General features: G+C 45.2%; 1 protein-coding gene across 2 annotated transcripts in view; it reads left to right on the top strand.

Moving 5' to 3' along the window:
* The window catches only part of DPP6 (dipeptidyl peptidase like 6), a 797,513-nt gene that overhangs the window by 735,484 nt on the left and 36,728 nt on the right, over window positions 1–25,301 (top strand). For both annotated transcript variants that reach the window (XM_058660636.1, XM_058660637.1), the window contains one exon: window positions 23,167–23,214. In XM_058660636.1, the coding sequence (XP_058516619.1) occupies window positions 23,167–23,214 (48 nt within the window). The remainder of the gene's footprint in view (window positions 1–23,166; window positions 23,215–25,301) is intronic.

A 25,301-nucleotide genomic window follows, 5' to 3' on the forward strand; every position in this document is an offset into this window, starting at 1 on the left:
CAGTGCTGGCACCTCATGGGGAGGGAAGAAAAAGGCACAGGCTTGGGAAAAACACCCTCCAAAAGCAGGGGGCAGTGGCAGGCACACGGTGTGTGCTCTGTACTGTATGCATGGTCAGCACTCTGGATAGAAGATGGTTTGAGATGTGGGACCAATGCGCTACCCCTTTCTGCATTTAAGCAGCATCTCTGTACCTCCTTTAGAATTGAATCAGGCATGTCTCACTCCTATGCTGGTGTTTAGGCAGCTCATCACAACTGCCCTAACATCCCAAAGCAGGCTCCAGGCAGCCCCCATGCATGTTTAACCCATTAGTTAGACCAAAGTCAAACACAGCAGTCACAGTGTGAGCTTACTGATTCTCCAAAAGAGTAAAAGCAAACCTTTGCTTCACTTTGAAAGTGACCCTCAGTTCATACAGTTAGTATCCTAAGTTAGTACAGCTAGTCCAATTTCCTATCAGTTGTAAAATTCTACAAAGCCAGAAATGTTTAGCGGGACTGAGAGAGAGAAATCTTTTTCTTTAAGATTTATTTTATTTTTATTGGAAAGTCAGATATACGGAGAGGAGGACAGAAAGGAAGATCTTCTGTCTGCTGATTCACTCCCCAAGTGACCACAACAGCTAAAGCAGAGCCGATCAGAAGCCAGGAGCCAGGAGCCTCTTCCAGGTCTCCCACATGGGTGTAGGGTCCCAAGGCTTTGGGCCATTCTCGACTGCTTTCCCAGGCCACATGCAGCAAGCTGGATGGAAAGTGGAGCCGCCAGGATTAGAACCAGTGGCCATATGGGATCCCAGTGCGTGCAAGGCAAGGACTTTAGCCACTAGGCTACCACGCCAGGCCTGAAAGATAAATCTTCCATCGGCTGGTTCATTCCACAAAATTACCCAACACCTCAGTCAGGCCAAAGCGAAGCACCAAGAACTCAAGCCTGATTTCCCATGTTGTGGGCAGTAACCTAGTAACTTGAGCCATCACTACTGCCTCCCAGGGTACACACTAGCAGAAAGTTGGATTGAAAGAATAGGACTCAACCACGGAATTCTAACGTAGCATGTAGGCTGCCAAGCAGTTCCTTCACCGTTGTGTTACATGTCCACCTCAACTGTGTGATTTGTGCTCATGTCTCATCATACTTCATTTTGATTTCGTGGCAGAGGAAGTCACTTTTCATCATTTCTTTCTACTACATATGCCTCCACATTCTAACACCACCATTTTGCAAATACGCACATGAAACATCCAGTGTTGAGGCATTCACAAATACTATCACCTGCCAGCCCAGGTGTCAGCCCAGAGAAACCGGGAATTCTGGTCCCCAGTTCACATCTCAGAGATAAATTCCTGCATTTTATGATCACACTTACTTTGCTTTGAGGGAACAGACAGGACGCTTTCCTCGGTTCTTGTTTGAAGCTCTCTGACCCAATTTCTTAGCTTAGCTGACATTACAACCCATCTCTAGGATGTAAACCTCAACTCATTATTGCCTCTCATCTTCACCATGCAATTTATTTATTTTTTATAAATGTTTTTCTTTTCTATTATATTTTTGACAATCTTTACATAGCTAATTAGGGTAAAAAGGTACAAGGGCTATAGGAAAGTGGGTAAGACTATTATTTCCATATTGTTTCCTTCATATATCTGAGGTAAAGGGGACATTGAGGGAGAAGCCCCACTCAGGTTCCCACCCACCCCAGGTCCCAGAAGTGGGTCATGCTCTGAGATACTTGCTCAAGTGGTTTTGATAGTTCACCAATTATGAATTGCTGCCAATCTCGCCACTCCAAGCACGATGAGGTCGTTGAAGAATCCGCTGATTGACATAGTCCATCATAGAGTCTCCATCTGTCCAGTATTTCACTGCCAACATATAGCTGAGGTGGTTGATTGACCTGTTCTGTCTTCCATCTTTTCTTGGTTAGGGTTCTGAGTCCACCATTTCAATTGGGGAGATCCCCACAGAAACTTAGAAGTGTTCCCAGACCAGATTCTTGTATGTACTAGCAAGTACAGGGCCCGCCACAGTCCATTGCCCTGATCAGCTGGTGGTTGCAATTGCTGGGTTGGTTCTGCTTTCAGCCCCGACTTCCACTGGAACCCATGGGTATTGCAGTCCAGTCTGGTTCTGCCCAGCACATACTCGGCCCTCACATAAACCAGTGGGAGCTACAACCCAGTCAGAATGACCCACAATAACCCCACCCAGGCCCACCCCTGCCCTGTATGCGTAGCAGACTAGTCCAGTCTATCCCACATCCCATTTGGCTCTCGTACATGTCGATAGGTATTGAAGCTTAGTTCCATCTAACCAGCTCAACTATCCAGCCCTCATGGATGTTGTTTAGTGCCTCTCTGTCTAGCCACCCCAACCCCTGTCCTAGTCTTTGTGCCCTCCCATGGGAGTGGTAACCCAAGAGGGAGGAACCCACTATTTCCCACCCAGGTCTCTCTCACTCCCGGATTATGCACTCTTCGGGTGGTTCTGTGGTTTGACTTGACAGAATTAGCCCCCAGTGCCAGCTTCTGCCAGCTGATGCTGTGGCTAAGCCCAAACAACCCTCACCCACTCTAATTTTGTTTGCACCAGTAGGAATAATCCACCCAGCCTGGCTTTTCCCTGATCTGGTCCGCATGAGGCACACAGGTGTTGTAGCCCTGCTTAGTCTGATCTGCCCCCATTCCAGCTCACACTCTCCAGTGGGAGTAGCTGTCCAGCAAGGGAACCACCCCATATTCCCCTGCTGACTCTGCTCCCTCCCTTCCTGGTTCTCACACGTGCTGGATGGGTGCTGCAGTCACATCCGGTACAGACAACCTCACCCTGGCATTCCGTATTGTGGACTGGTTTTGTCACGGCCAAACCCAGCCCGACCCTCACTCTGTTCTGCTGCTTGGATTTGCTAGTAGATGATGAGAACTGATTCAGCCTGGTATGTCCCCGACCCATGCCAAATGTATGCCAGTGGGAAACTTGCCATGGTCTATTCTAGGCTGTTTCGTATCATGCTTCTTGCACTTACCTGCAGGGTCTGTGTCCTGCCAGAGGAATTGCCCGGGCTCCTCCATCAGAACCCCTCCCAGTGCCAGATTTTGCGCATACCACGGGGTCCATAGGCCAGCCCTACTCAGTTCACCTCCTGTCCTAGTAGGAACAGTGGCTTTTCCTGACTGGCCTTCAACCCAAGCTGGTTATTGCTGTTGGATGGTTCAGCCCAGCCACGGCTCGTCCATACCCACATAAGGCTCACACATGGTTCAGTAGGGGTTGAGACCTAGCCTAGTCCATCCCACATCTACCCTGGTCCTCCAGGACACCAGACGGTGTTGGGGTCTGGCCTGGCTTGGTGCGTCTTGTCCCAGTCCACACTTGTGCCAAGGGAGACTACAACCGTTTCCTGATCAGAACACAGCCTCCATTCCAGTCCACGCACCCCTTGGTGGGAATCTCAACCCAGTTAGGGTGTCCCCTTAGCTCCCCAGCCAGGCCTGTTTCCAGCCATAGATCACGCGCATGCCAGTGGTTGCTCTGACTCTATTTGATTCAGCCCCTCACCTTTCCCGACCTCTGCCTTAAAGACTGTGGCTTAGCATCCCTGACTCACAGATCAGTAGGTGCAAGAGCCCAGCTCAGTATGACCTGTGTTCTAGTTTCGCTTGTGGGCTAAGGTTTGCTCAGTCCTGCCCAGTACATCCCGTTCCATTACCAATTCACACATTAGCCAACTGTTGGAGCTGCTTTGCCCAGCTTGTCTGACCCCCAAGACTGGACCACATGTTCACCAGCGGGAGCTATGACTCACCAGGGGAGTTTCCCAAGTTCCTCCACTTGATCCACTCCCAAACCCAGTTCCCATACATGCCCTTGGGTTTTAGGTCAGTGCCCAGCCAGTCTGGCCTTCCATTTGGCCTTGTATGAGCTGGTGAACGTTGTAGCACGGCCCACTGCACTCCCTATTGAGGATGCACATTCGGGTGCTGTTGCCTTGACCAGTCCAGACTGTTGTGGGTTCCTTTACCTGTGATTGATGGTAAGCTCCTTGGTCACACCTAGCTTAGTCCATCACCACCCCAACTCTTAAGCTAACCAGTGGGGCTAGAACTTCCACAGGGTGTGGCCTACACATCCCCCAAATAATCTACCCCTTGGATATGGTTCTGAAATGCTAGTTAATGTCATGGCCCTGCCTACTGTGACCCCTCTGCTGATTCATCATCATGTCAGGTAATAGGACATCCTGCTGGACAAGCCCTGAGCCTTAGCTTTTGTATGAACTGGTGTTAGGTGCTCAGCATTGTTAAGTAATTACAAGTTCTTCAGAGTAAGAGTTACTGTCATTGGGAATCTTTAGGATTGATTCACATCCCAAAAGCACTGTGGGTTCAACATGGAGCTACCTAAGCAGTGATTCAAAGAACCAAAACCCCAGAGCTTCCTGGCCTAGTGGCCAGCAGGCAGGCGGAGCCTGGTGCCAAATGGCGCCCAGGCAGGCCCGGGGACAGCTCACCATGTGCACGTGGTGGCTGGAGCCGGGATCCGAGCAAGACGCCCCGTCCTGAGGCCCCCCAGCAGCCGGGAGGTCCAAGGTCGCACCCCTCCCACCATGCAGTTTAGCAGGTTATGTCCATGGTGCGTGGGTGCTCCTTTACCCTCATGCTTAGAAGCTCCAGCCCCGCCCCCCCATCCTAGGCTCTCACCTAAAGGAAAGGTGTGTGGAACTCTCCATCCAGAAAAAAAAGACTGCAACAGGTGAATGGAGAGTGGTCTATGACAATCCACAGAGAAGAGCCCTCTCAGCTACTTCCATCGAGAGCTTTTCAAGCCACTACACAATGTCTCCGTGGACAGTCTGCGTCTCTGCTTGGTCACGGGGTGACTGTGCATGCCACATGATTAGGCTTTAATGAGCCCTTGCTTATCCAGGGGACTGCAATTTTAGGTTACTGAGAGTTCAGGTAGAGCTGGTTAGAAAATCAAAAAGTAATTTCTTTCTTGCAAAAGCAAAACCAAAGTGGAGCTGTGGAAGGGAGGTTGATTTCTGCTGAAGACAACTTGAGTGTGATATCTTTGCACTTCTAGGCCAATTGCTGCTGTGGCTTATTTCCTCATTTCAGCAGGTAGCAATTTTAGCTGTTAGTCCTAGACAGCCGTTAGAGCGTTCTCTCCCCCTTTTAAGAAATCTTCAGAAATCAGATTTCTGTCATGTTCAGGTTAGTCTTTTTTCATTTAGTATAGGAGTTGGAGCATTTTATTTGTCTTACTCAAATCTTCATTTTAATGACAAGAAAACTTAGAAAGAGCCGAGAGTCACGTGATCACCACGTGCCTCCCTGAAGCTCATGGAACTGAAGAGTCGGCCTCCTGTGTGCACTTCCTCTCACTTATTGCCACACTTGATCTCTCGTCCCCTCAATTAAACACAGCAGTGATGAGAAAGCAGTCTTAAAAGGTAAACTGCGAGCCGAGGTGCTGACATTCGACAGCAAAAAGTACAGGATCATCTCTGTCTCTTCTCGCACATTAGACCCACATAAAGTAATTTATTATGAGAACTGGCAGAGCACATTGCGATCCATCTTCCTGAAAATGCACAACACTGCCTGCTTTGTTTCTCAGCGTTATTAAAGCAGTCTCAGAGGCAGCCACCCTTGCCTCATTTTCCTCCAACAGGCCGTGGTCTTCTTCTCCCTCTTCCACACAGCTCATAGCCGAGTGCCTTCTGCACACCAGGCAATCAACAAAGCGTGGTAGAGCAGGGGAAACCTGTGCTTTTGACACACAGATAGCCATCATATCGTGTGGTAAGTGATGTCTTGAGAGCCGTGCACAAGAAGCTGGAGGGCTGAAGGAATTCTCCAACTACATGCCAGGAGCTTCACTGGAACCAACAGTACACATCAACATAGGTCTTCACTTTGGATCTCAGGGAGGCCGCAGATATGCAGATAGGCATGGAGTCATGGCACGGAACCCAGTTTACCCTCTGCGTCCCCACTAGCATTGCCACTACCCACTTAGCAGATGAAAATGATAAGACTCTTCACACTCAGTCACTCAGGGGCACAGCTAGCACTAAGACCAGTGTTCTTTCCGTACTGACATGCTCGGGAGGGAGTCCATGCACAATCCCTTTATACTGTCTGGAGCTCTGGGAGTGGCTGTCCATGTTGGCAGATGATGCTGCTTGGAAATCTCTGCAGACCAAAGTGTGTTGAACCCTACTCACATTGCAGACACAAGAGGGCACTGCAACCCTGCGTATCTGGACTTCACAGCTTTGCACTGGGGTCTAGGGAATTGTTGGTAATTTCCCAGTGTCTGTTGTTTTCTCTGACAGACATATCATACCACCTCAACTAAACATGTCAGACTACCCTGGGGACCCCTGGGTAGTCTGACCCCTGATGCTAGATATGCAAAGTTGAACCCTGCCCTCAAGTAGCCCAAAGTCTAGGAAGATTAATATTGTTGTGATGTTTAATCCCCAGTCAAGGGAGTGAGCACAAGTTTGCCGGAGGGAGAGGAGTTTAGTATTTGCCAAGGGACTATGCTGGATAAGATGGATGCTGAGTGCATAGAGCTGGGGACCCTGACAAGCAGGTGCACTGTTCAGAAGACCGACAGCCACAGAGGCTCGATACCCTTTGAGTTGTCATCAACACATATAGGACAATTAAGTGTGGAATGTGCCTAATTGTCTCAGGGAGATCCTGTGCTGCAGGTGGCCAAGAAAAGGAGTTTTGGTGGCTTGCCAAAATGGGAGTGGGAGAGCAAACATCGATAGTACTTCACTGAGAAGGAAGTAAGAGGAAGTGATCATGTACTTCAGTTCTCTCTCCAGCTTGAATTACTTATTACCTGTAGAACACCTGCAGCAGGACTTGCACTGCTGCTATTAGCAGTAATACTGATGGTACCAACACTGTTGATGCTGATGATGGTGACGGTGATGATATGGATGTGGTCAATGATGCTGCTAATATTACCATGCTTTTTGGTATACCATCAATTCAGCTTCCCCAAACTGGGGACCTCCTGTCATTGTCATCTATTCCCTGTTTCTGATGATGGACAACATAAATTTATGCAGCCATTCATTAATAATAGTAAGCTCCCCTTCTGTGAAAAAAGTAAATTGCTAGTTTCTATGGGCAAAGAAAGTTTTTGAGGCAGGAAATTTACATGGATAAAGGATTTTCATTTTCTTGCTACATATAAGAAGCAGTTGATAATGCACTTCAAGGTCAGCAGACCAGATGTTGAAGACATAAGCTGGACACTGACCAGGGTCTAGCAGTGCTCACAGTGGCCTGTGTTCATTGCAGGAAACAAGTGGAAGCCTGAGTGCAGAATACTTAACATTTAAAATAGAAAACAAAGAAACACGTGGTTGAGGGACTTGCCTACCCCGGTGTCTTTTTGCAGACACCCTGCATCTCTTAGGTCTTTTTTTAAATTAACATATTTGAGAGTCAGAGTTAGAGAATGAACAAGAAGAAGGGAGGGAGGGGAGGGAAGGAAAGAAAAATACAGAGTGACATAAAACATAGCAGGTGAAGGGCTGGCATTTGTGGCACAAGGTACTAAGCGGCCACTTATAACCCCAACATTCCCATATTGGGGTTGCAGTTCAAATCCACGTTAATCCAATTCTAAACCATTTTCCTGCTGATATGCCTGGGAAAGCAGTGGAAGATGGAAGATGGTTCAAACTTGGGCCCCTGCCACTGATATGGGGTCCAGGATGGAGTTTCTCATTCCTGGCATTGTTCAAACTCAGCCCCTACTGTAGGCACTATTTAGGGAGTGAGGCAGCAGGTACAAAATCTCTTTCTGTCTTCCCCCCATACCCACACTCTACTACTCTGCTTTTCAAATAAATAAAATAAACTTTAAAAGAAAATTATTTCTGGCTCCGGTTCAGATCTGGTTGTTGCAGACATTCATTTGGGGAATGAACCAGTGAGTGAAAGATTTTCTCACCCCCCCCCCGTCCTTTCCTTCTCTCTCTCATCATTCTGCCATTTAAATAAAGAAATAAATCTTTAAATAAAACAGAAACAAAATGTCAGGTGGCAACAGAAACAGAGATGGGGGCCTGAGGTTGATTTGTGAACACCACTGAAATGGGACAGAAGAAGGATCATCCCCTACAGGTGGTGTAAGAACGTGGCCCCACTCACATCTTGCTCTCAGAATTCTGGACTCTAGACTTTGAAGAAATTCATTTCTGTGATCTTTAAGCCACTCAGCCTGTGGGACTTTGTTAGGACAGCACGCAGGAACTGACAGAGTCCCCAAGTACATACCTCCCCAAATTCTTCTGCAACCTCCCCAAAATCTCACTTTGGATTGGTGCATCTCTGGTGCCTGGAAGTTGTCAGGACACAACACCTGAGGCCTCGTCATAAACCCAGAAAGTTGGGAATGCTGTGCTGTTCACCAGGTTCCTCTTTCTCAAGGTTCTGATTGGCCCTAGGCATCCAAAACATGGGGACGTGCCACGTTAGGAAGCACACAAAATTCCATTTCCCGGTTGTCAGAACACACGTTGCAAAATCAGGACTCATACAAGTTCTGCAGCATTGTGTTGAAGTGAAGGGTGACCTTACAACTGTCAGTATCCTAGAATCAGTGACGAGTCGTAAATGGGACCAGCCATGCAGCGTGCCTGCTACATCCCAGCTTGGCTCAGAAGGCTGCAGCTGAAGGCAGATGCCATGCCTGTGATTTGGAGGTTGTTTGTGTCCCGGTGGTGAGTGGTGTAATGAGCACCTCCGGGGCGGTGTGACCTTCAGAACCTTCCTCCTGAGGCTCCTGAACCTGGGGTCTCATCTCCAAGTCCCACTTCTCTTTAATTACTGTAAATGACTCTGCCATCCCCACCTGCCTCTCAGGAGCATCTCTGGTCCAAGGGCTCCCCTTGTCAGATGTACCCCTTCGCAGGCAGAGGAACCCCCGCTGAATCACAGAATGCACATGGTTGACCCGCCTCCGTCCCTCTCCACTGGAACTATTTTCTCCTGAAGCCCACAGTTCAGCCTCACCGACTCTCCACCCACGTGGGGAGCTGAGCCTCCAGACAAAAATAGAAGGCAGCAAGGAGGCTGGCGTGGAAGAGAGAACATCTGTTCTGTCCCATTTTAACAACACGCCTATTAAAGCAGGAGAAAATTAATTAGAATTGTCACTCGTGTGACTGTTCGAATTATATTCCTACTTCCTCTCCACAGAGCATTCACATATGTGTTATAAAATATTTCACTGTGATGTTATACATCATTAACTTTGTGTAAATTATTCTTAATTGCTCACTGACATGACAAGAAATGAGGAGGAAATTGCAAGGAAGAGTTTGCATTTTAATAACGAAAGAATATAAAGGATGAATTGTAGTAATAAGCCCTAACTCAAGGTGGGATTTGTAGACAACATGCTTGCAAGTACATGAACACATGCTTGCAAGTACATGAGCACAATCTGTCTCTCTCTCTCACACACACACACACACACACACACACACATTCACATGCATGTGATACACACATGTGCAGGCATTCACTCACACAATTTGCCTTCGCAAGATAATACTGCTCATTTCTTTCCCTTCTTTTCCCGGTTCTGCTAAGCATTGACCAATGATCACCCAAGACTCAACTTCTGTGTTAGTTTCTTTTATTTTCAGTTCTTTTTTAAAATCATTTCCATTCCAAAGCAAAGAATATAAGACTTACGTTTACACTCTGCAAGATAGCATTCCTTTGAAAAAAAAAAAAACTGTTCCTTGTTTCTGCAAATGTTGAGTCAGGATCATTGATTTTCCAGGGCGTCTGAGGCCCCAGTCAGCAATGTGACGTTGATCCTCAGAGGTCTTGGGATGTAGCTGGCCAGGAAGACAGATGCTCACAAGGACAGTGATACGTGGAGGAACAGCGAGGTATTTATAAAGAACACAAAGGACTAGGAGCCTTCTTCCAGCTTTAGATGGTCAGGAATGTTTTTAAATTCATGGAATGAGATCACCTAATCCAAATATTATCCAACTTGGTTTAAGCCACAGAGCCCCCACCTTCAAAAGGAAACAAACTGGGAAGCTGAATATGGAAATAGCAGCTCCTTGAGAGGTAACTGGGGCTTATGTTGAAGATTTCTGATCTGTTCCCATTGCCTCATTGTGCAGATGAAAAAAATGTGGGGGCAAAAAGGTTAAGTCATAAGAAAGTCTCCCGGAAAGAATTTAGGAATCAGTTGTACCAAGAGGCTGCATAGAACAACACAGGAATTGTGCTGGGCTTCTATCAGTCAGTATTTAGAAACACATCTTGCAAGATGCTCCCAACAGTGTCACACCTCAAGCATTTGCTCATCTCAGGGTAGAGACCAGACAAGTAAAGGACGCAGGGCAGCATCTCCTGCCTCCAGAATGAAGATACAAAGGAATGCCACTGGAGAAGAGGTTCTAGGGAGAAGCCCCTGGCGCCGGACTACCAGGGACGCAAGGACTGGACGATTCTATTCTCCAGGTTAAGACATGAGAAGAGTCTCCCTTGACGGAACTAGAGATCAACTACATCCCAAGAACCTACTTGGAACAGCTCTTGGCATCCACAGGACTAGACAGTGGGATGCTTCAGGTGTGCATGTGAAGTGACCCACCTGGGCGGATTGTGCTGATTCTCAGCATCTCGCAATATGTGAAGCCAGAACAACAGAACACCTGCCTGGGGAGCTAGAAGGATGCACATTGCAAAGATGCTTGTCAAGTGACAGTTGCCATCAAGAATAGGGTTTCTGTAAAGGAACCCTTGCTCCCATTTCTGGATCCCTAATCACTGCTGAAAGGGTCTTCTCCTGTCCCTCACCAACTACCCAATGTGACCAAACGCTCCAGGAGCTCCAGGCAGTAGATCATGGGGGAATGGATGGGAATGGATGTTAATAGCTTTTTGATGAAGCAATATGGATAATAAACACAGGAAGCAGATTATGCAAAAGTAACAATCAGCCTACTTCCTGGAAGTTGAGGAGCGACGTGGCATGACTTAAGCATGGTGTATGAGTGAGGCATCCGTCAGTGCCGTAACAACTTTTTAGATGAATGGCAGTGTTATTCCCATTCATCTAGTTCTAATTATTTTAATTAAAATCACTTGCCCAAATTGGTTGAGCTGACAATCATGCAGCTAAGGTTGCACACTGACATGCACTGCTGCCTATGATAAGGAAAATACTCATACATGAGGGGTTGGAAAGTGAGTTGAGTTTAGGTCTGAGAAGGTCTTGGGCTTCATAGCAAGGGTTAAGCTCTATCTCTAGATTAGCAGCATATATCAGGGTCAGCATTGAGTGGGTGAGGGAAGAGTAGTTCTGAGGGCATCGCCATGGAGATGGGTGATTTTGAGTGACACAATGGGGAGCAGTCTGGTGAGGACTCAAATACAGGATTAAGAAAGCAGAGTGTGACACTACTTGTATTCAAGCGAGGCCATTTCCTTGCCCTATATTCTTGGAGTCCACAAAGAAAAGCAGGTGGTTTTGTGTTTCAGGTAGTGGCAGACAATGTCAGGGATGCTGGGGGTCAGTTCACTTGATCACCTCATTGCCCTGTGGTAAGCAACTGAGGGCCCCTTCTGGATGAGCCCCCATCCTCTTCAGTGGGATGATATGCAGGGACAGAAGAGAGGTACAGAAGCCCTTGGGAATGATTTGGGCTGGAAGGTTGACAAAGTAAACCAATCCTGTGTCAAGATCCAGTCAGATTTGAAAACAGATGCATCCTCCATATGACAGTCAGAAGGCACCTGCTGGAGCTCCAGTGGCGCAATTGGTTAACGTGTGGTACTTATACAGAAGGCACCTGCTTTCTTCCCACATGGTTACTTGTCCACTCAGAGATGCAGTGTCCTACCTGGGAGCCCAAGCACTTACTCCCTGGATGGTGATGTTACTCAGAAGCGTTTAGAATTCATCTCACAAAATCATCTTTTGTGGCAGGCTCAGAGGAATATACAACTCTCGACTATTGAGTATGCTTGATTGTTACTGATGTTCCCTAATCATCACAGGTGCAGTGCTGACTTCATTACAAAATCTTATGCATTTTTCTTTTAAAAAAAGTTATAGTAACAAGTAGCTGGCAAGTTTGAGAAGCTATTCAAGACACTAGTCACAGCCTCTAGACTAGTAACTCCCCCATGTGCTCAACTACCTGAGAAATGCTTATCATGAACAGGTTACCAGTTCATTCATTTAAGCAGCAGCTATCCATTGAAAAGTCAGCTTTAATAAGTACTGTCTACAAGCTGATGCTGTGGCACAGCTGCTTGCAACACCAGATACCGTATGAGCACTGGTTCAAGTCCTGCCTACTCTGCTTCCAGTTCAACTTCCTATTAATGGGAAGCAATGGAAGATGGCCCAAGTGCTTAGGTCACTCACACTCAGAACAGAGGACCAGGCTCCTGGCTTCTGCTTGACCCAGTACCGGCCATTTGGCATCATTTGAATAGTGAACCAGCAGTGGAAGATGGATCTCTTACTGCCACTCCATCTCTGTCCCTCTTACTCCCTTTCTCATTCTTTTCAACTTAATGAAATTTAAATCCTTTCCAAAAAAGTCTTGGTCATGCTCTAATGTGAGATGCAAAGTTGTATACAAGTTTGAAGACTAGTTGAAGGAATAATGCATGAATATACAATTTGAAATGAAATCAGAACCTAATTGCTTCGATTGAAACTCACTGCAGAGGGACCACCATTGCAGCATTGCTGCTGCCTGCAATGCTGGCATCACATGTGGGTGCCTGTCAGCGTCTCGGCTGCTCCACTTCTGACCCAGCACCCTGCTAGGGAGCCTAGGAAAGCAGAAGATGCCCCTGGCATCCACGGAGAAAATCTAGATGAAGCTCCTAGCACCTGACTTCAGCCTGAGTCAGCTTAGGCTGTTGTGGCCACTGGGAGAGTAAACCAGTGGACGGAAGACAGAGTGGGTGCAGAATGCCTTGTCTTTTTAAAAAAAAAAAAAAAGCATGATTGGGAAGATTTCTCTTACTAGAAAAAATGTCTGTCATGAGCCCTGTCACTTGGAAATTTCCAGAGCAAAAAGGTTGCACATGGCTCTAAAAGGGCAACGTGCCATTGCCTCTGCAATCATTTCTGATCCTGTAAAGCCACCTGCCCATCTCGCTGGCCCCTGCTGAGCGATGCTACCCTGACTGCTACATGAGAAAAGATCGCTTTCAAGTTCCCCGGATACATAAAAGCAGATTGAAGCAAAACTAAATGCTGCGTGGCATTGTGATGGATCCGGGGGAGGTTAAATCTCTGATTTGATGTCAGCAATAACAAGATTTCAAACTCAAACTTTCAAAATCTAGCAGCTACAAAACCCTTCTGAGTGTTGACTAGGAAATGCCGTCTTTGGAACAAATATTTTAATTATCTGGGGCAGTTTTCATAGCTTGGCTGACTCTCTGTTTATTAGTATGATAATATCACCTCGATGTATACACTTTATGCATCAGGCATCCATAATTCATGAACTGGCAAATAAAGAGATCTGGAATCTGGGCACAGCAGGGCCATTGCCAATTATCTCGCTTGGCCAGAGCTGTCCTTTCTGGCTTGCTTGCAGCTGCTCTTTGAAACCATTCGTCAGCGCTTAGGAGACACGCCTGGGGTTGGCCAGGGCTGTTTGAGTCTCTACTGTTTACATACTGGGAGGTTAGCTGCTGGTTGGAAATTATCTGTCACGTAAGTGTCCTCAGAGGACAGAGAGGAGAGAAATGAAGACAAGCGCCGTCTCCATGCATTTTTAAAATTTATTCTGATGACTTTTTTCTTTTGCCATTTTATGTCCCTTTTAATTACTTCATTTTCATCTGCAATTGTCACATTTCTTCATCCAGTCAAGCAGGTGCAGATTAATGTTGTAAAGTGAACAGGGTTGGAAGCCACAGATTCAGGAATAAATATTTTCTATTTACAAGTCCATTTTGTAATTCGAAGCTTTCCTTTTTGCAATCTCAATACTTGCCACGGGCTACGTGATCTATATGGACAGAAGCCACCCGTAGGTTGGTTGTGAATTTGCTTGGATATTTTTTTTTCTCTTGCCAGAACTATGTAAATTTGGAAGTCAGGCATTTAATTTGAGCCAAAATAATATCTGCCAGTAACGAAACTTTTCAGAGGTCCAAGCATTGTTTTCATGGCAGTTCTCATTTCTAAGCAAAAGTTGAATATATAAAATGTATTTTCTGCCAATGATAGGCATGCGGTTCTGTATGGAAGTCTGAATGCATGATAGCCTCCAAAGGTGCCCCAGCCATGAAAATGGGTTACTTACTAAGTTCAAGGGAAAGAAAAATCATAGCAAATATGTTTATGTCTACATGTATGTGTTCATGCTTACTCTTGCATATGAATTTAGGAGCATATACTTAAGAATATATCATCAAGTCTATACATGGAAAATACAATATTTAATATTTACCCTGGGACCAGTGCTGTGGCATAGTGAGTAAAGCTGCCACCTGAAGCACCAGCATTCCAAATGGATTCTGGTTCATGCTTCTGCTGCTTCACTTCCAATTCAGCACCCTGCTAATGGCCAAGAAAAAGCATCATAGGATGACCCAAGTGCTTGGACCCCAACACCCCTATGAGAGACTTGGATGAAGCTCCTGGCTTCAGCCTGGCTCAGCACTGGCTGTTGCAGCCATCTTAGGAATGATCCAGGGAATGGGCTCGCTTGCCTGCTCTCCCCAACCCCCGTAATTCTAACCTTCGAACTTTAAAAGAATTCTTAAAATTCAACCTACTTAACATTGAAATATAATTTTAAAACGCCCTATATCACCAGACTAGATGAAAATACGCATCCTGAAAGGATCCTGTTGCCTTGCCTTCTCTCCTCCCTCCTTGCCTTCTGCTTCAGGCTGAGAACAGCACCTGCTTCTTGGTGAAAGGAGCAAGCAGCCCTGCTCTGGTCTCCCAGCACCACTGATGGCTGCTTTCCCCGCAGAAGTTTCCATCACAGAATAGAGCACACCCACCACATGCACTGTGACAAGGTTCAGAGGATATCTCTGTGCATGCTGGGAGAAACTAAACTGCTGAGGATGCAGTTGCTGCTGCTTAAAGTCAACCTTAGCAGCCCTGTGTTCTGCAGCGGAGACGTGAGAGAAGGATAGTTGCTCTTCTGGAACCACTAATTCGTGGGTAGAAGAGCCATGAAGAGCCATCGAGACCCAGGTCCCCGACCACTTCCTGGCTTGTGAGTGTTGCCGTGTAGACTTGCAGCTCCCCAACTTCTGCACAAGCCAAGCACATGGCATCAAAGCGCATTTGGTGCCTGTCCGTCTTCCCTACTTGACTCTGAGCTTCCTAGCAGCAAACACTTTGCCTTTCTCTGTCTTTTCTTGAATCTGACATTGTGTAGGAACTAAACTATATATGTGTTGAAGGTATATGTACAAAGTGAGAAGATACTTTGAGTTGTCATAAAAACAGCAAGTAAGTGCTCTAAGATTCTGACCAAGACAACTTTGTCCAGGCATTCATCACAGCTACATTTGTACAAATGATAGACAACTTTTTAAAGGTACTTTGAGGCTAATGTGCTTAAGGTTATCAGGAAAAACAGTAGAGAAAATCTACTTAAAACTTCAAGGGTAAAACACCACATGGGCTCAGTAGTAAATTAGTCTCAATCATTTAAAATGAAGCTGAAGTGCTCCCCTTTGTATATTCCAAGCTCCCCCCAAATCTTATTCATACTCTTTTTATTATTTATTAGACATGCTCTTAATGCATTCATCATGCTCCTGCTTTTCTTCTTTTTAAGATTTATTTATTTTTATCAGAGAGTCAGATAGACAGAGAGGAGGAGAAACAGAGAGGAAAATCTTCCGTCCAATGATTCACTCCCCAAGTGGGCGCAACAGCCGAAGTTGAGCCAATCCAAAGCTAGGAGCTAAGAGCTTCTTCCAGGTCTCCCATGTGGGCGCGAGGTCCCAAAGCTTTGGTCTGTCCTCAACTGCGTTCCCAGGTCACAGGCAGGGAGTTGGGTGGGAAGCGGAGCTGCTGGGATTAGAACTGGCATCCATATGGGATCTCAGTGCATGCAAGGCGAGGAATTTAGCTGCTGGGCTACAGTGCCATGCCCATGTTCCTGCTTTTCTTAGACAAATCCAATTGGATAATTCCAGTTAGGGTTGTTTTTTCCTCTTATTTCTTAGGAGGAAATGCATTTTGATGTCAGTGTTTTCTTCAATTACCTGTCAGGTTTCAGAAGATGAACCATCATAGGTAGCATTGAAACAGGTGGGTGAGTGGTGTTGCAATTCACATAAAGAGTGGTTGGTATAAATAACCCCAGCTGGAGAAACCACGGGTGATGACAGCTTAAGAAGAGAGCCTCAGTGCATGGAACCCCAGGGAAGGCAGACCCCAGGCACCTGCACACCCCCAGGAAGACCCGATCTCAGTCTCAGAACCTGGGTGGGTTGGAGAAGTGTAGGTTGCAATCAACAAACATCAAGTGACACCTAGATGTGACATTTGAGCTTTTGTTTGGTATTCTCTTTCAAGGTAGTTCTCACTGGTAGTGTTTGTCTTTGGTTAATCCTGCATTAAGATAGCATTGAAGATCTGGCTGTGATGTGCCTTGCAGAAAACACACACACACACACACACACACACACAATTCAAATTGTATGAATGGAGGCAGCTACCCTTGAAACTGAATGAAAATTTCATGAAGGTCTCTAAGTTTCTACAGATAAACTGAATTAACACTAGGACCCGCATATGGTGCAATGGTTAAGTTGCAGTTTGAGATGCCTACATCACACATTGGAACTCCTATTTCAATCCCGACTCCTCCTCTTTCAATCCAATTCCCTGTTGATGCATGGTCTGGAAGGCAACAGATGAAAGGCTCAAGTCCATGGGTCCCTGAACCCCTTGTGGGGAACCTGGTTGGAGTTGTGGGCTCCGGCTTCAGCTTGGCCTAGCCCTGGAAGCTGGCTGGCATTTGGGAAGTAAACCAGTCAATGGACTATCCTTCTTTGTGTGTGTTGAAGGGTGGGGGGGGGGGCTTTCAAATAAAATGAGAAACAGATATTTTCAAAAGAAAACTTTTTTAGATGTGCTCAGAGAACGGCCATCAGAGAGCTTTCAGTGCTCTGGTTTGAAGTTGCTGTCTTGGTGGGGTTATCCGCTATTTGCGTGGAAGGTCATACCTTCGTTATCTGTGAATCCATTCGGCAAACATCTGTGTAAACACCGCTGACTCGCACAAATAGTAGCAGTCACGTGTGCACGGTCCACAGGTCTCACTTTGCTTTCTGTCTATCTGGGCTACAGAGAAGCTTAGTAAGAGCAGTTAGGTTTTTAAAACAGCAATTCATTCTGACAGTTGCTATCATGGGCACTGACGGCACTTAGTTCTGAGTGACAGGTGAGAAAGAACACAGCAACAGCGTGGTGAGGAGCGAATTCCCTAAGTGACACACACACAGGCAACAGTGCAATCACACCGGGATGGAGAGAGGAGTGGCTCAGTCACAGACGTGTACAAGAAACGTAAACGTCAAACTAATGTAAAAGACGCCCAATGTCACTTTTAGATTTTTTTCAGACTATTATATATTAGAGAGGTGCAAAAACCACAATTTGAACGCTGTGACTTAGGCCAACATATACTGTTAGCTGAACGACAACTCGATTGTGTTTTCTGGAGAATGGGAAGTCTGTATTCTGTAGTAGAACATGTTAGTGTTCCCAGTGCTGCGCAGCCCCTCCTGTAAGCAGATCACCCACTCCCCATCTCTGCACCACTTGCAGCCTCCCTGGAGTGTAATGCATGTGAACAACTCAAGGTCCAGGATGTTTTAGGGGCCACTGAGTGCTTTTTACAGACCACCTGCGCCTTGCCTTTGTCATGAGCCTAGTGTGTTCCAGATAAAAGTTGGTCTTTCTGTGTGGATGGCATGAAGACGTTGCCTAAAAACAGCCAGGGAGAGCACAGCAGGGCTGCCTTGAAGTTTTTTCACAGGACCCCACATTAGCAAGAAGTAAACTTCATTGGTTTAAGGCACCGCGATTTGGGGGTTTGTGTCTGAAAAATCTATGCTTATCTAGTGAAAACTGTAAATTGTTCTTAGCTGTGCAATTGCAGTACTGCTAATGGGCTTAAATGGCAGATGTAATCGTATCTGTATGCAAAGGCAGTTGTAAGAGTGTTTTAAGCAGCACTGTGTATGAAAACAAAAGGGAACAACCTGAAGATTGTTCAGAAGAGAATTGACTAAGTATAAGCCCATGTCATGGACTACTGTGCATTTCTCTTAAAAATGAAGTCTCACAGCTTTGTAGGGCTATTTGCATAGTTGTATATAACAAGATTTACTATTCTCCAAGTTAATGTTTGCCTGAGCCTTATGCTTCTCAAATATGTCCATGTCAGTCAGTATATACCAATTAGCTTGTGTTGTGTAATATTTCACATGTGAATATACATTCATCATCCACTCTCCTACCAATGGATACCGGGGTAATTTCCAGTTGGGCCTTGTATGTATCCGCCACAGGAGCAACCCACTTCATGCCTCTTGTATTGATTACTCTGAGATTTCCAGGAGTGGAGTTCTCAAACCTCTCATGTGGTTATCTGAGAATTTTATGAACATTTCTAAGTTGTCCTCAAAAGCAGCTGTGGCCACTCTGGCCTCCCAAGAATTTGGCCAATATATCAAACACTATCCTTTTGCAATCCTCAGACTGGATACACCGAGGGACATCTTTCAATTTCTTTTTCAAAGAAGTTCCACTTTCTTCCCCCATTAGTTAGAAATTCTACGGATTTTTGTAGGTTGATTTTGTACTCTGCAGCTTATTCATTTCTCAACTTTGACAGTTTTGTGGGGGAGTCTTTTGATTGTTCAATATATAACATCATGTTTGTCTGAAACCTTCTCTTTCTTCATTAATTGATCTAGCAAGGACCAAGTTCATTAAAAGGATCAGTCACCAAGTGGGGCGTATCCCAGGGATAAAAAAATGGTTCAATATACATGAATCTGTATAAAAATAATACACGACTTTTACAGGATGGAGGTCATCTCAGTGGTCACAGAAAAAAAATTTTGACAAAATTCAGCACCTCTTCATGGTAAAAAGTTCTCAGGAAACTAGGTAGAGAGGGCACGGGCAGGATGCCCTATAATCCGTATGTGACAAAACCACATCTTATTCTACAGGGAAAACACCAAAGTTTTACCTCTGAACTCAGGGACTAGACCGAGTGTTCACTCTTGCTACTTCTATTTGGTATAGTCCCAGTAAGCAAAAGACATAACTGATATACACAAGGGCTTTTCCAAAGAGTTCATGAAAATGCAGATTGTGAAAATCTAGCATAGATTTAGAATTTTTCCTCCAAAATACACATGTCTTTTCCTACCATTTTCTATGAACTTTTTCAATTCTCCTTGTATAGTATTCAGAATACACAGCCATGTATCCAAACACATCATTTAAAAAGGCAGGGAAATGATACATGCTAACTTCACAATCACGGTTATGTCTGGGGGCGGGCGGAGATAAAATAATACTGCACAATTGGCTGCAATCGTTCATACTGTCTGAAAAAACTAGTTAAACATGCATTAACATTAGGACTTGGCAAAAATGCATTCAAGTATTATTTTTATCTGTATGTCTAAAACATTATGCATAAATATGATGACATGAGGTTAGGTCAAAAAGTTTGTGAACTAAGGTTGAAATAAATGATAAGTTCATTTTGGTGCAAAAACTGTTTCAAATCCATGCCTAGTTTTTAATACTACATATTTTCTATGAACTTTTCATGACCCCTTTTATGTTTACTTAGACATTTTAGGGCACTTAAGAAAAATGTAGCTTCCTTCTGTGAAATGATGAGATAGTCCTTCTGCTTGCCAGTGTTTGCCTTCTTTCAGTATTTGGAAAGTTTAGAAACATGTATTAAGTTTATAAGTTTTAAAATGAAAGGGGACTAGCCCAAGTCAGCCCTTTCTTACTGTATGTATGAGATAAAAGACTTAAAGATCTCAAAACTCAGGTTTTCCTATCCGTAAAATATGGTTAGAAGCATCTACTTTGCAGAACTACTGTGAAGATCGAATCAGGAATTATTCATATGAAACATCTTACAGAGTGCCTTTTACATAGTAGGCACTAAATAAATAATAATTGTTTACATTATTAATAAGAGTGTAGACTGCTCTGTTTGCAAATTGACTCACCCTGAAATGTGCGGAGAAAAGAGATGTCAGTTCTTTATTTCTCAATGATTGATCTGTCCTCCCACTTGGCTCCCCATGGAGGGAAAAGGATCTTAGATCCAGAAAACTTAGTTTGATTCAATAATTTAAACCCACAGTCAATGTTTAAATCTCTTGCCGGAAGTGGTGTCTCTTCAGATATAAATACATGCTCTCCAATCACTGTTGCCTCTCTGGGTAGGGTGTGACAGATTTAGGAATTTTAAAAAAGGGAGGTGGGGTATGCCCATTCACTCAGTCACATTTGTATTTCAGGTAATCTATAATTTTCCAGTGTAACTCAAATACTTCCTGGGAGGCATTTGCAGTAAGAGAATACTCATTGTTTATCTACCTGAAATTCACAGGTATCATGCATTTTATATGACAACTCTTAACTGTAAGTGGGTAAGGAGCCAGTATGGTGGGCATAACGCCCCTGAACTTCAAGGACTGAGTGTGTGCTTGATCGTTTCTGGGTCCAGGGACAATGCACAAGGATGTGTTCTGGTATCCATGGGTCTTTGACCTGTATGCCTCAGCATAAAAGGACCCTGCTGATGCTGCCCACCCTACCTCTCAATGGAGAACATCTCCTTGCCTTTCAAATATGTGCTCTTGGTATCCTGGACTGGGATGTCCTCTCCTTAAGGCCTCTTCATGGCAGAATCAATAGCACCAGGTTCCCTGGTTGTCAACCCAGCCTCGGTAACATGTGCACTCAGAGGTGTGCCAAGTCTGAGAATGACCATAAAGATACTCAACTCCAGGCATCCTTATGCCCAACTATTGTATGTCTTTGATGTGGCTCTTCTTGTGAGCTCTAGGAATCCGAATCTCTAACCTGAAACACAGCACCACCCAGCCACAATCTCACCATGGTGGATCTTTTCCTTCTGATCACTGCCACTCTTCTGCCTCTCACTTCTACGTTCTCCCTTCTTTTAAAAAAAAATTTACTTTTATTGCAAAATCAGATATACAGAGGGGAGGAGAGACAGAGAAGATCTTCCGTCCGATGAGTCACTCCCTAAGTGGCCACAACAGCTGAAGCTGAGCCAATCCGAAGCCAGGAGCCAGGAAACCAGGAACCTCTTCTGGGTCTCCCATGTGGGTGCAGAGTCCCAAGGCTTTGGGCCGTCATCGACTGCTTTCCCAGGCCACAAGCAGGGAGCTGGATAGGAAGTGGGGCTGCCGGGATACGAACCAGCACCCATATGGCATTCTGGTGTATAAAGCAAGGACTTGAGCTGCTGAGCTACCACGCCTGACCCATACTTTCTCCCTTCTTTATGACCTCTGACTTTTCTTTCTCCCTGCACAATCCAATTGAATCAAAAGGAGCAACCTCATCTGTTTCTCCTCTATTACTCTCTGGTCATTTATTCAGTGTGCACTCCACGAATGTGTGATTGACAGTAGCCTCAGTGAACGGACACTAAGATTACATGGAATGTACGGCCTACTAGAGTTAAGGAGAAACATACTATACAAATATACTGGTAACCACATATTGTAAGGTCCTGGCATGGTGTGGTGATGAAATCTGTAAGGAAAATGGAGGCTGAGCTAGAAGATGGAGTCTGATGAGATGGATTTGAGATTGGGTGGTTGGGTAAGGCATCTAAGCAGAGCAGAGACTTAAGCAAATGGAGAGATGATAAACAATACCAACATCTGGAGGCAGAGCATCTCAGGTGGGGAGAACAGTGACCCCAATGGGAGCAGAGCCTACAGGAAGGCCAGCCAGCCGGAACAGAATGAGTACAGAGGAGATTAGATAAGTCACCAGGACTGCCTCTTTTAAAGAGATCTCTTCTGACTCAGAAAGCATCCCCCCCCCTTTTTTTTCTTTCTTGACTCTCCTTCAGCTACAAAAATAGAGAATTCAACCCACAAAGAAAGCTAATCAAAGGCTACTTTGTCTCAATTTATACCTTGGTGGTTTATTCCCCAAGACTAAGACAGCTCTGGCATGGGGAAGCCACAAGCTAAAGCAATTCAAAGTGAAATAGAAGCATCCATCAATTTGCATTTTCAAAGCATCCCTGTTACGTCAGTGAGTTTGAATATAGTGTGCTAAGACACCAGATTATGGAGCGACTTTCCCAGAGGAGCTAACAAGGGTAGACATCTTTGTAAAAACTGACTTAGCACTGAGGCATAGATTATTTGTCAGAATTCAATGAAACCTTCATAGAATTTACATCTGAAGAGTAAATATGAGGTTACAAAGGTATAAAACAATCATACTTTGTAAAATCATGTTTCTTGCCATTGCAATAATCTAAAAATATACAGGTGCTTCTCAATTTGCAAACAGCTTACTTCGTGACAAACTCATAAGTTGAAGATCGCAGCGGTCAAACAGCCTCTCAGACATCTTAACTTAGCAGCACACCACACCATGGCTCATTGCTGCCTGCCCAAGGTTGTGAGTGAGCATTATATTACACATGTCCAACCTGGGAAAATTCAAAAGTGAAGTATGATTTCCAGCACTTTTGCACCATATCCAACTTTGGGAGATTAAAATTCAAGATGTGAAATATGATTTCCACTGCTTTTGTACCACTGTAAAATGCAAAATCCTGTCATGCTATTGGGAGTCAGAAACCATGTTTACTTTGAATTGTGTTCACTGCAATGATGTGGGTGTTTAGTTAGAGATCTGTGCCTTCTGCCACCCCAGGGAACTGGCCTCTGCCATCCTGCACTCATGGCTCTTCCATGAAATTGGATTCTCTAAACACCACAAATCCCCAGGTTGTAAGGAAATCTTGTCTTCTTTCTCTTTATTCTCAGCTAAATTAGTGGCCTCATTTTTGTTTCTGTTTTGACTCAACAGGTCCCGGAGTTCCGACTGTAACGGTGCACAACACAACAGACAAGAAAAGTAAGTGCCTTATTTTTTTTCCTAAATTTTCCTTAGACTCAGGATAAAGGAAGCAAAAACATTTCCTGAGATGTTGACCCTTAGGAGAAACTGAAACACAGATATATTATGAAACAATTTAGTTTTGTATTTGTGCTCTGAAATTCTTGGTTTCAAACAGGTTTTAGAGGCAAAGACTAAATGCTTATATCACATTGGCTGATCATTTACATTGCTGAAGGCAGAGAAGCATGTGTCAGTAAAAGCTTGGATAACAAATGAATGCACACAAAGCATTCTCAGGGAGAGAGCCAGGAAAGGAAGGGAATGTTAGATAAGTTGTCTCCATGACCATCTATGCTGTGAACAAGTTTTGCTTAAAGAAACACTATGGTTCTCCGCATGTAAGACGGAGAAGTTTGAGTCTGCCAGGCTCTCAGCAAATGCTGGAAGAGGACGGTGCATCTGCACAGGGTCGGGTCCTGCAGTCCGGTTCCCCTTCTCTGGCCCAGGGCTTTGGGGTGCTTCATTCTACTTTGTCTTTTGATGAATGATTCCACATTTGCCTCACCAGAGACAAAGGGATGAGTCATGTTCCCCATGCAGAATGAACCCCACTCAGGGGTAATGCTCATGACACACAATGAGGATTCAAGTCACAGAAGATCCCACAAGCCCCTTGCAAGTGTTGAGCCTGAAAGGACTGTGTGGGACTACACACTCCTTGTCTGAAACACTGAATGGAACCCAGGTGCTAACAGACAGCCTGGGGCTGTTGACTTCCTTCCACTGAGAGCTAAGTTTGCAGAGCACTTGGGGGAGAGCATGTGACTTTGTGGGTCTGGGTCATCCTTAAGACATGGAGTGCCTACCATCCATGTTGCTTCAGTGTATGAAGCAAAAAGTTTTTCTATCGCTTGTTAGAGTAATAGGAAATATTTTATCTTGAGAGCATCATAAGATACCACTATTGTGACAGGCAGAGACCAGGCGCAACCCCGAATATGGCAGGGATAGCTGGAGATTTATGGAAAGTGGAGTGAAGGAGTCAGCAAATGAACACATTGAGAGGAGACAACAAGAGTCGGGGATTTTTGCTAAAATAGCCCAAGGTCTTAGACATGGAAAGCAGGGGGTGAAGACATTATCAGACAATCTGAGATGGGAAGATTTTTATTGATCTGACCTAACAGGAGCGTTACTAAGGCGGATGCTGCAAGTGAAAAGCAGGAGGCTCATCTAGAGAGGACTTCTAGGAGCCTGGCTAGAGGGATGAAGTTCCCGAGTCTCTGATTCCAGAGTCTCTGACTCAGCATGTTTTTGCTTGAAGGGACCCACGCAGGTTGCCAAGTGAACATGTCTGTTATTGGAAGGATCTGAAAGGATGGATGTGGTTGCTCAGGAGGCAGTTGCTCAGGAAAGCTGTTATAGAAAACCCCAAAGCTGGTCGAAAGGCTTCTACAGAAACCCCAAAACTGAATCCACTCACCCACTGCATACTAAGATGACTGTTGGCATTAGGGTTGTAGAGTAAGGTAGGTCTTCATTGCAAAGCCCAAAGCAAGAAGCCAGACACCAGTCACTTAATGCCCAAGCGGCCACAGGGATTAGATACATGCGCTCATTGGCTCAGTGCGGACTGAGAGGTTTGTATCCAAATCATGTCTAAGTCCCTGGTTGTTCTGAAGTACCTATGGACTCCCTTCCACGTCCTTTAGGGAATTTGGATGATGATACAGTTGGGTCTACATGAAGATGATAGTTACTTTTTACTCAGGGCCAGAGATTCTTGAAAAAGAGATCCCTCATAGCAAGACCAGACATCAAGAGGAGCTAAATGTTTTCATACGTCTGGTCTTGAGGGACCCTGCAGGGCTGGCTGTACCACTCCCTCAAGTCAGTGAGTTAATGTTAGCAAGAGATTGGTCTGTAAACATAAAAACAGGGCAAGGGAGCTGCAAGCCAAGGAAGGGAGACTGGGAGCCTGGGAGATGAGCCCCTGAGGTCTGTAGCATCTGCATCCAGGGCGCTGGATAAGGGCTCGCTTTCACAGCTGAGAAGGTCAGAGAGATTGCCCATGGTCCCTCCCTCTGTAGACCTCGCACGGT

Source organism: Ochotona princeps, chromosome 2 (genome assembly GCF_030435755.1).
Source record: "Ochotona princeps isolate mOchPri1 chromosome 2, mOchPri1.hap1, whole genome shotgun sequence".
Classification (NCBI taxonomy): Eukaryota; Metazoa; Chordata; class Mammalia; order Lagomorpha; family Ochotonidae; genus Ochotona; species Ochotona princeps.